At 42.0% G+C, this 12,176-nt stretch overlaps 1 protein-coding gene across 1 annotated transcript; it reads left to right on the top strand.

Annotated features, from left to right (window-relative positions):
* The first annotated feature begins 800 nt into the window (after nt 1-800).
* Nucleotides 801-11,790, top strand: LOC306930897 (RING finger protein 122). The gene is made up of 6 exons (XM_079511997.1): nt 801-1,937; nt 6,258-6,414; nt 7,450-7,492; nt 7,594-7,635; nt 8,454-8,536; nt 10,405-11,790. Exons 1-6 carry the CDS (start codon nt 1,913-1,915, stop codon nt 10,523-10,525), a joined length of 471 nt encoding a protein of 156 aa, XP_079368123.1. The 5' UTR covers nt 801-1,912; the 3' UTR covers nt 10,526-11,790.
* Nucleotides 11,791-12,176: the final 386 nt, after the last annotated feature.

Genomic DNA, 12,176 nt, shown 5'->3' with positions numbered 1-12,176 from the left:
GTTTACTCATGTTGTTTAACTAGCTTATATCTGTCTCTGCTGTGTGTGACTGGCTTGTCATCTGTCATATCATCCTCCCTCATGTTGGAGTATACAGTCGACATCTCCCTCTGCCTTCACTCTCTCACCTGTTTGTTGCTTTTGGTCTGTTCCGATTCCGCTCTATAAATAGACCTTGGCAAGGAGACAGAAAGACAGCTAGCAGAATTAAACAATATGTAAACACACAGGCAGTCAGGATATACTGCAACTGCTTCTCTCTCTCTCTCTCTCTCTCTCACGCACGCACGCACGCACGCACGCACGCACACACACACACACACACACACACACTATCTCTCGCCCATTGGGATGCAACTTCCTTCCTTTCATGGCCATGATGATGTAGTTGTGTATGTATGATGTGCTTGCTTTGCTGTGCTCCTGCACCCTGTCTGTCTGTCTGTCTGTCTGTATATCTGTATGTCTGTCTGTCTGTCTGTCTGTCTGTCTGCCTGTCTGCCTGTCTGCCTGCCTGCCTGCCTGCCTGCCTGCCTGCCTGCCTGCCTGCCTGCCTGCCTGCCTGCCTGTCTCTTCCTGTCACCTTGTCTGTGTGCCATCTGCTCTCCTCTACAGTACTTCATAGCCTGCAGCTGGAATTGGGGGGAGGTGAGAGAAGTGGGGAGGAAGGAGGGGGCGGGAGACAGCAGAGCTGTGATGCAGGCAGCGAATCACATGAGCTCGGATCTGTTTACAAACTGAGAGAGCCAGAGAAGTGCTCGGCGGTCGGGAACCATTAGGAGGAGGAGAGATAACAGAAAGGCAACGGAAGACAAGAGGTGGGGACTGGGTGAACGTGGACACGGAGGAGATTGGAGAAGGCTTGCCTGGTCCTCTGAATTATATTTGATATTCCCAGTCGTTGTACTATTTGTTAGAAAACAAATCAGGGTTTACAGCTGGAGCAGATGGTGGGGGTGGGCAGAGGAGAGAGGAGGACATCGGCAGTCTGACTGGCTGGAAACACCGCTGCCTGCCTGGGGAATCCATCCGTATCATTTCTTTGTTTCTCCCTAATTGGCCACAAGGCAGGATTTCACCAGCTCTGGGAGGAAACCATCGTGGAAGATCCAACAAGAGGAAAGAATTTAAAGGACGAGTAGACTGAGAAGAAATTAAGGGAGAGACAAAGCAAGGCGAGGGGGGGAACAGGAGGGTAGGGGAGCCTTGTGACAATGTTTTGAAGGGAGACAAAGCAAGCAAGCAAGAAAAAAAAAGAAAAAGAGAGAGACTTTATTCAGCTTTGCTTTTTGGATGATTGTCAATGACATTGACGTGTTCTCCTCAAAGATCACCGGCTCATCACCATATGGATAATTATGTCTTTGTTATGAGGGGAAGAAGGGACATTCATTTTTTTTATGTTGCTCCCCCTCCTCTGACTGACACCCACACTGTTGTTTTGCAGCATGACTCTGAATCAATGCTCGGACCTGTCAGGAGCTTTTCTTTTTTGCTTAAACATCAGTAGCATCTTTATTCGCCCAAATCGTCTGCAGAGTAAATGATCAGTGTAGTCTCTTTGAGGAATTGTAGATCTTCTAATCTACATAACTCAAAACTCACAAATTTTGCCCTCTATATGATCAATCTATACTATAGCCTATAGGCATATCTACCAACTACCAGTAGCTGAAATATAATAGGATATCCCTTTCTTATGACAGAACCCGAAAAGGAGAGCCTATTGACTCTGGCTGGCTCTAACTGACCGAGCAGGGATTTTTGGTAACATCTTTGTCTCCGGAAAAGACATCCACGGAAACAGTTTTAGGATCCAGGCGAGTGAGGCGAACGTGACATCAAAGGTCAGGGGGAGACGGTTGGTTGTCCGAAAGGTCTGGGACTGCCTGGCTCATCGGTCGCTGGTTTCATGCACCCCGTGCAGTGGTGTAGTGGTAGGTATAGCATCCCAGATCCAAATAATGAAAGTAAACATTGAGATGATATGGACATTGTAATAAATGTAAATTAACAAAATAATACACATCCCATTATCACTGTGATAACAAAGTGAGGTTAATGGAACGCAGTGGAATGTTTTTACAGTAGGCCTCCAAAACATCAGACGAAACTAGTACAAAAACAGAATCATTAAGTCAACCAACCAAACATACAACTGCATTGACAACAGAAGACATAGGCTGGCTATATTTGATGGACTATAAGAATCCTGGCTGTTATTATGGTCGGCAGTTTGTGCAACAGAATCTTCATGCCCCTTCAGCACCACTTGGTTCTAAAACGGTCCTCTCTGGTGGACAGCAGCATTTGTTCACTCGCTGAGTGGCCTATACCTTTTAGCACTTTTAGCTCTCTGCACTATCAATGATTTACTAGCATCCTGCTAAGATTACAGATACAGTAGACTACCTCACCTTCCCTCACCCAACCAACTCCCCCCCCACAAACACACACACACACACACACACGCACGCACGCACGCACTCTCACACACACACACACACACAACACACCTGACCTCATCTACCCCCACTTCCCCAGCCCAGCACCCCAATGTGCAGTGACAGCCATGACCTATCCTAGGCTCAACAGGCATAGCCTTTGACCCAGCTAGTGCAGACTATGTCAGAGGACAAGAGTAGCAGTGGCACTTGACCTCAGAGGGAAACTAAAAGTAGCCCACTGATTTCTGCCTCAGCAGTCTTAGTTTGAGGAATTAAAAGTCCCCCTGGCCTGTTCCTCTGTTGTTGTCCAGCACAAAAGAGAAACACACTTTGGCAGGCGTTCCTGGGCCAAGGAGCAAGTGGAACACATTCCTGGGTGACGCAAGGACAGTTGTAAATGTTCACATACAAGTGACTTGAAATGGTGGAAAAGTGTTTCTGTGAGATCATGTGTTTTTTTTAAGATTCCTGGTGTAATCCTCTTCTGGGGAGAACAGGGATAAGGGAACAGTTTAGCTTTAGATCAGGCCTCTCAGGGAGATAGTTGGGTAACACTTCAGTTGTAGTGAACTCAACTCAAAATTAGAGTGAGAGTCTCAAAGGGCTTTACAGGCCCACATTTTAACAAAGGAAACAAATAATAAAGAAAAATCCTTGACAGGAAAATACATTGTTGAAACCTGAAGGATCACACACACACACACACACACACACACACACACACACACACACACACACACACGTATGTTATATACAAGACTTTATTGTATGGAAAATATAAAAACATTTATCTACTTAACGTGTTGCGATAGGTGATGTTGTGAGGTTGCATATCTGCTAACAGTTTTGAATAGGGCTCAACTGGTGAGGTTAATAGTTTCAAATTATAACTAACTTACTACTCAAAGTACTCATACACAATTCAGTCACATACTGATTATAAATATAACACAGTCACAATGTGAGAAAGCAATGGTCAATAAGGCTCACAACAAGACAAGCCATGAAACATGTTGCTGTCTGATGCAGGTCAGTTGAGGAGAGGACACAGCCATGGCCAAGACTGGAAGGGAACAACAGGTTCAGTGGGTCAGTAGTCATGCAACCCATAAAAATGGTCTGTGACTTCAAATGGTTGGGAAACTCTGCTGTAAAATATGGTGCTGTCTAGTGCAGGAAGGGAACTACAGGACCATAAGTAGGAGCAAGATGCAGCCTGGGGACGTAGGGTTCCACATGGCCTAGATTCCATGTAAAAAACGTCACTCACACAGACATGACACACTCACAATTCACTCATACAGACGGGGGACACCACACCACACCAATGATTCACAACACAGCGAGTTGCAACTTGCAACCAGTTGCAGAGGTCTGAATTGACCGGTTGCAGGTCGTTGCAGGTCTCTGGTGCAACTTGTGGTTACAGTTGCAACTTGTTGCGTTGAGTATCATTATTGTTGACTGAACTTTAGATAAGACCTGACTTTACAGGGGGTGTACAAGGGCGTCTAGTCAAACTCTCAACTAGTGCTAGTTAAACGGCTATCCTAACCCACTGCAACAAAGCTATTTGTTTGGCTGATATGGTGAATGTGGGTTTTGTACTTAAATTTAAAGCAATAAACAATTACAGCTTCCTTGATTGGAATAGGGGATTGATAGGTGAAAGCCAGAACGCCTTAGTGCCTGCTGAGTTTATATTTAAAGGGTGTGTACGTTTTTTTGTTTAAAAGTTAAAGCTCTATATTGTGATAATAATCATTTCCACAATATATAGTGTTTCTTGGTGTCTCCCCATCTCTCCAGCTCAGATCAGAAAGAGCTACAAGCTGAAATCGTTGACTAACATCGACTGCCTATCCACCACAAGTTAACTTTATAGTAGGTTAGATGATGTGTTTGGCCTCTAATGCATGACACAGTCCTCGGTGCAGAAACATATCACTAACTTAGTATTGGAAAAGGTAGAATATAATATTTATTCTGAAGACAAGAAAAAAACCTGATGACTATATATCTTGTCTGTCCTTCTCCTTCTGTTCCTAGTTCTGACGCACACACGCACGCACGCACGCACACACACACACACACACACACACACACACACACACACACACACACACACACACACACACACACACACACACACACACACACACACACACACACTCCAACACACCAAAACAGAAAGCTGATATACATGTGCACAGTAGCCCAGCACCGCATGTGCTCATATCTCCATATCCATCTCAGTGTGAAAAGGTCACACACTGCTAGAAACCGCTCTACATTGTTATGTTGGTATTTGGACAAAAGAGTCTTTCCAGATGCACTATGCACAGTATACAAAGACAGAATGGGGGAGTCTAATTAGGCGATAAAACTTTGAGCTACTGTATGGCACACATTCAGGGATTCATTCAAATTCTCCATATAAATTCACATTTGAATTGTCTTGGCCCATCTGGCAACGCACCAAGTATGCCGTAAAGAAATGTGCTTACATCACTTGATGGTTTCGAGTCCCATTCATGATTTTTAAATGGCTAAAACCGCATTTTTATGTAGAGTAGGGCTACTTTGTCTACGAGCACACAAATTCTCTTTTGACGTGACAATTTCCAGTGCATTTGAAAACACCACATTCCTCAGACATAAGCTATCCTATCTTTGTCCACTTGTGGCTAATACATGAAACACAGTCATAGATTCAAATGCCTAACAGTTTTCATTACCAACGAACAGTAGGTTGTATTCATGAGCGCCTTGTTCTTTGTATGATGGCAAAGCGCTCTGCAGGTTGTGGAACTGGTTCAGAAACATACGCCAGTGGATTCCCCCGGCTCGGTATTTAAGCTCAGACATGATAGCACACATCTCACACTTATTTTCTGGCACTTTGTAAAGCCATTTGGCCTCTACTTTCAACCTCCAAATGTTCATGCTAACTTCAGCTTATTTATTTCTACCTCTGGGTTTTTATGGCCTGTTTTCAGACAAGTTGTAAAGCCGTTTGTCTTTTAATATCATCCCTTTGTTCATAGTCTATTTAAACACAGCATCTTGCTTACTATCTCAATGTACCTCTATTACTTGTGTAATAACATTTCTGATTGTGAAAATTAACATAGCATGTAGTTTAGTTACACTGCAATAGTGACTATACAAAAATGTAGCTATTTCTACTTCAGTGCCATGCAATATTTATTTGTCTTTAGCCATTATAAAGTTTAAGCCTACTTATCCATGTTTTTTTTCCTATTTCAACCTGTCCTGCACAACATGCTATCTCAAAATATAGTATAGCCATGACGCAAAGCAATATTCCCTGGAAGATGAATACTAACTATGAAGAAGTCCATTCTCTAGCACAACACTCAGGCCAAAATATATATCTCATAATCTAGCAGGAAGATTCCAAGGTGAACCTGCAGGTGAACCAGATTTTTGGGACAACCCTCCGACCAATTGGTGTTTGGTCTAAAGAGAAGCAGACTCTGGGGGCTGCTTGCAAGGCTTTTAGATTCTTGTCATGTTAAACAATTGGCTGACAGTTCTTAATAGTTTAATACAGTAGTTTAAAAATACGTGTTGCAATTATCGGCCAAAACCGATGCCCATAGCGTCTCTGATGTTTTTTCAACATGCTTTATTATTACCATAATACAAGAACAACGTATTGTACATGCCAGAGCAAGATGCATACAGGCTCATTGACGAATGCAACATCTATCCATCAAATGAAGGGGTGATGCTGTTTACTTCTGTCTCTCTAGTATGTGATGGATGTGTTGTCTTTCCTCGCAGGGTGTTTGTGTGGTTTTGGACTACAGAACTCAGGTCCCCATTGCAAAATGTCATCTGAAGAGATGTACCACCTGCCCCTCAACGTTTACGTCATCATACTGGGCATCGGCCTCTTCATCTCCATGCTCAGCCTGATCTTCTGCTGCTACCTGTTCAGGTAGGAAGCGCTGTTGTGTGTAGAGATGACAGACAGCGGTGGAAACAATACTCACATGTTTTACTTAAGTAAAAGTATCAATACGGCAATGTAGAAACGCTCTGTTACAAGTAAAAGTCCGGTAATCAAAATGTACTTGAGTAAAAGTACAGAAGTATTGGCAACAAAATATACATCAAAGGTAAAAGTACTCATTATGCAATAAAAAGTACAGTACTTGAGTACATATACCTGGACAATCACTTGTTTGAATTCACAGCCAATGTTGTGGGAAAACTGGAATGAAGAGCAGTAGTACACTGTAGAATCCTCAGTGTTTATGTGTACAAAAACAACCGAATGGACCCCTATTGGTTACATTTGCACACTCTCAGAGTTTCAAACGCATACATTAAAAATATCTTTACAGTGTAGTCAATTTATGTTTGGAGGTGAACACATTCACAATTACAGAGTAAAATATTTCAGTTGCAGGTGTACAGTAAGATGCTGGCTTTTCATCTCCAGATGCCTTTGTGTGGATTAATTCCACACAATTGTCCCACGACAAGACCTGCACATAAAATATGGTGGTTTACACAATAATGTGCCAAACCGACAAGTGCACATAGAAGCCACTGAGACAGATTCTTGCGTTTAAAAACCTACACAGGCAAATATTTGGATTTTCTTGTGGGATCCACAATAACGTAGTACATCAAGCTGTCAAGAACGCTTTCACAGACGACCAATCCCTCGCAGTGCTCACTGTTTTCTACTTGTACGTACTGCTTAGGCCCATTATGCTAATGTTATCCATAATAACCCATTCTTGACACTTATAGAAATGCAGGCTGATACTTGAGCTTGGTATGGGTGTAAATTCCAGGATGAACAACACTCATGACTCCTCTCACAGTTGACACGTGGCATGATAAGACACGCTTGAATAAAGACAGATATGGTACCAACCAGCGATTTGAATATATAGTATATAATATATGGATGTATGCATGTTATACATACACTAATAACTGTTTGTTTCATATTCCACAGACTGAGACGACAAAGTTCAAGAGAACAGTATGGCTATAATGAGGTAATATAGAAGCAACATTGCCTGTTTATATCTACTGTTACTCTTTGCAAGTATGCAATTCAGAAATGTATGCATATTCAAATACATTTTTTTGTCATCAGGTGGTTTTGAAAGGTGCTGGGAAGAAACTGAGCCTTCTTGGGGTAAGTTGTGATTTTGTGTAAGTTTGAGATGAACAGTGGATCCTTTATGGGGCATACACAGTCAAATCTCCTCACTCTTTGGAGTTAAATTAACACAGAGCATTTTACTGTGTATGAATTGACCAAAAGCAACGACAATAACAATGAAATTGTTGCCGAACAATAAACATGTGAACAACATTGTTTCACTCATGGATCAGTGTGCATAAACATAAGCAGGAACGTGTCATAATTGTTCTTTATAATTATGGGTGAGGTTGTCAATTTATATTGCATCATCATTTTACTCATGTATCACGTCCCCTAAGGCTGTGCTTCTTTGTGGGTATGGTGATGTAGTGAGAGGAAAGATGTTGTGTTCACCAGGAAACCATCTTTATAACTGTTGTTTTTCTTGCTTGGTCAATGGAAATTATAGTGACTAAATGACGAAAATACTTTGCATTCCCAAGCGTACTGGGAGCTTAGCAATATTCTTCTAGTAGTATTTAATAATAATAAATAGTCAAATTAAATAAAGTAACATTTAAATAAAATAGTCGTAAATAGAATTTCTCTGAAAAGACATGTAGCTCTGCTAGCAAACAAACAACCAACCAATCAAATAGTAATTATATCTTATTAACCCATTTTGGGCAGGAACCCCTTTTGGTGTTTTAAACATTATGTTATAATTTAGCTATTGAAAAATAGCAGATCTACAAGCTCATAGGTCTGTACGAGCTTGTAGGTCTGCTATTTTTGAAATAGCAAATTGATATTGAATAAGTTGTGCGTTATGGTGAGATATTTCAAAATGTATTTTCTCTGTGCTACAGCAAACATGTGCCGTGTGTTTAGAAGAGTTCCGCAGCAGGGACGAGCTTGGAGTTTGTCCGTGCTCACATGCATTTCACAAGAAGTAAGTTTACCTTGTTTGGAGGTCACAGACGCTGACAAATTCATGTATGCCGTATGACATTCCTTCCTTCCTGTATTTTGTATTTTTGTTGCATGAAAATAACGGACAATGTATAAATTAAGCTTTCAAGAGAAGCAGATGTTTATGCTTGCCAGTCATGATCGAATCTAGTTAGTACCTCGATCTCCCCCTGTCTCTCCAACAGTTTGTCCCTCTCCTATTTTCTACTGCATGTATTTCTCAGAGGACAAAAGAATTCAATGGAAAGAGCTCTGTTTACTCTCATTTGATTAAATAGCATTCACCACTTTAGTCCTATTTTTCATATACATTTCTAAAATGATTATTATTTCTAAAATAGAAGATCTACAAACTCACAACGTGTTGCATTGTGACACATTGTGAGTTGTAGTTCTGTTATTTTTGAGTGGTGCTAACCACTCCAACAACTGGCTTTGTTAGTACCCGTGTGTGTGTTTGTGTACCTGTCCCTCAAAAGAATGAGCATGGTTACTATGGTCACTGACATTACGTCAGACCACAGCTGATCAGGCTAAGACCTTGCACCACTCAGTTCACACGGGTGTGATTTTTTAAAGATGTTTGGCTATAATGATGCCCAAAATAGGCATGCCAGGTTGACTCTCCCTTGTAACTTGCCTAATTGGAAGATTACTGCAATGACTCATGTGGACTTGTGGAGGGTTTGATTGAGCTTTAAAACCACCACATACTGACAACTTGACATAAGGACGGTGGAATAGTAGTGGGTAGCGATACTTCCCTTCAATCAATACACTGCAGATCTGATCCAACAGACAACAACCTCAATAACATGCCGATGTGTCTTTTCACAATCCCTTTCTGCTGCACCTGCATATGCTCCCTCATTGTAGTTGCATAAGTGGGTCCGCCATATTACAAAAATATATATGTATAAATATCAGAAAATAATAACTTCCCTGTGGAATCATCTATGTGTCCACCAAACCAATTTCCTGTTCATGCAAATAAACAGCTATATTGCTATGCTGAGTATTTGCAATTCAAGCAATCACCTTTTCTGAAAACAGACTTGAGGCTCAAGAGGAAAAATGTTGTTGTGATATTCAATCTTGCATCAGGAAGTGAGAATGCGGTGTGACATGGACTCAAGTGACATGGACTCACTAAATATTTTTAGCTTTGGTAGTGCAACGCTTGACTTAATTGTTGAAGCTTAGGAGTCACAGGCATTCTGTCTTTCGGTGGAATTCCCCTTTTCTTTTTTACTTGAGCGTTAACAGCTGATGCAGTAGTTACAAAAGCTGTGGAAAAACACCGATTCAACTTGCCGCCCAGGGGCAAGTGACAGGCAAAATACTTTGACACGCAAACACTTAACGTGACCTTGCATGTTTGTCTATGAACATGTTTAACTCAGCACTCTCCCATTCTTGCCCTGCAGCTCAGGTATAACATGAACAGTAGTGCTTTTGGTTCTAGTTTCCTCAAAATGTCAGCAAACATGTCTAATTATCACCATAGACGCACACTGCACTGTGTAAATAGGCCATATAAGGACCATGTTTGTTGCCAAAATATGCCACTTGTGCTGTTTGTTGCACTTGTAAATACTACTCATTTCTGTTCCATGTTTAGACTTTTCAGAGTTAAATTAACACTCCAAATAGGACTGTGTTTGCCAAGCATCCTGCTAAATCCTTGAGTGTGCCATCTCACCCGATTAATGCTGCATATTTATTCTATTCTCACCTAGCGCCAGGGGGAAATAATGGTCTTCTGTGCACAAAGCAACAGTTCCCACATGTTTTGGGGTTCATGACATGCCATTGACAATTTGACATGTAATGTCTCCAACTCCCTAGGTGTCTTCTGAAATGGCTGGAGATCCGAAGTGTCTGCCCGATGTGCAACAAGCCCATCTGCCGCCTGCAGCCTGACCCCCCACAGGGGGCAGAGGGGCCGCAGAGCCCCCTGGAGGTCTGAGGCTATTACCAACCACCGTCACCACACGATCGGTGCAAATACCCCTTGTGTTGTGTAGGATAAGCACCTATGTAGAAACTTGATTTGGGATGCTAGAGGAAATGTGGGGAGGGGGTTGGGCATCTGTCGGTGACATCATTGGGGTTATCATCTGTGTCACTTTCCATGGTGGGAGACGTGAGAAGAGACAACATGCAATACACCATCTCACTCTCCTCTCAATCGCATCTCCCACTAAGGGTATAATATACAGGGGCTGGTTTCTACTATATAGCCTCACTGTTCCTTCCAGTTCCTTTGAAAAGATCGTACCCGGATAGAGAAGAAGTTGGTGATTAAACTGATTATTGAAGATTCAAGCACAACTCAAGACCCCTGGACCTTTTCATCATAAAGATGCCTCAACTGTAGATTTTAATCCAACCCCAACACCAGCTAGCTACCACCAGCTAAGTATCAGACACTCCTTCAGCTCTCATTTAGCTTGCCAATGTGAAGGTTTGTGTAGCCATGTGAATGGACTGTGGATATTTGTGCAATGGACAATGAAAGGAGTTTACATTGATACATTTTTTTATTATTGTTATTAAAAAGGTTAGACCTATAGGACCTGATGAACTATCATGAGACAGGGATGGTGTATTATAGCTGTATTCTTCCTTTAGGCAGTTGGTAGCCTCCATCCTGTAATGCCAAGCTCTGATTGGTCAGTGGGTTAAGCCATATGGGGTTATTATGGTGTCTGATTGGACCATATCCCCACCTGCCCCTCCCACTGCTGCCATCACACACATACACACACACACAGGGCCTAAGCACACTTTAGCGGACAGCCGCCGACAGAAGAAGCTGTGTTTTACGTCATATCTGAGTTTTTAGACAGCTGGTGGATGGAAAAGAAGCTCCACCCCCGCGGCTGACTGCCGCGGAGGAGAGCGTTTCCGGGAATCTGTCCGTCGCGGCAGTCAGCCGCGTGGGTTGGAGCTTCTTTTCCATCCACCAGCTGTCTAAAAACTCGGATATGACGTAAAACACAGCTTCTTCTGTCAGCGGCTGTCCGCTAACGTCTGCCCATGCAGACTCACACACACCTGTATAAGGTATCCAGCTATATGACCAATGGTCCAGACTGCAGAGTGACCTAGTCACTAAAGTTATCCCATCAATAGTAAAGTATACTATACAGTACATATATATACAGTACTTTAAGTTATTTCTATGGAGTTGTTTTGTATCATAAAAGGCGTTCAATAAAAATGCATAGTGTTTCAGTGACATAAAGCCCTCTGACCATCATTTCTCATTTATTTTGGGAGAGAAGGTGAGAGACTGATCTTGTCGCCACTTTTAGGGAATTTTCTGGTGTTTTACGTGCCTGTAGGATATAGGTATAACCAAGCACAACCTTTTTCCCCCCAATTTCTTACATTTTCTCCCAATTTAGTTGATTCTAAGGACAACATTATTATTGTTATATTCATTATAATATGTGTATTATATTTGACATTTTATGCATGTCCTATGTTATTGGTAACAAGGTCTATGAACAAGTGCACCACACATTTAAGAACTGAACCTCTGCTTTAGTGATAAAAATAGGCATGTGTGACTGTTATCAACTGCCTGTTTATGCTGGCACCGTGTCTAGGTG

Source organism: Electrona antarctica (assembly GCF_951216825.1).
Source record: "Electrona antarctica genome assembly, chromosome: 10".
Classification (NCBI taxonomy): domain Eukaryota; kingdom Metazoa; phylum Chordata; class Actinopteri; order Myctophiformes; family Myctophidae; genus Electrona; species Electrona antarctica.
This window is presented reverse-complemented; position numbering and strand designations above follow the sequence as displayed.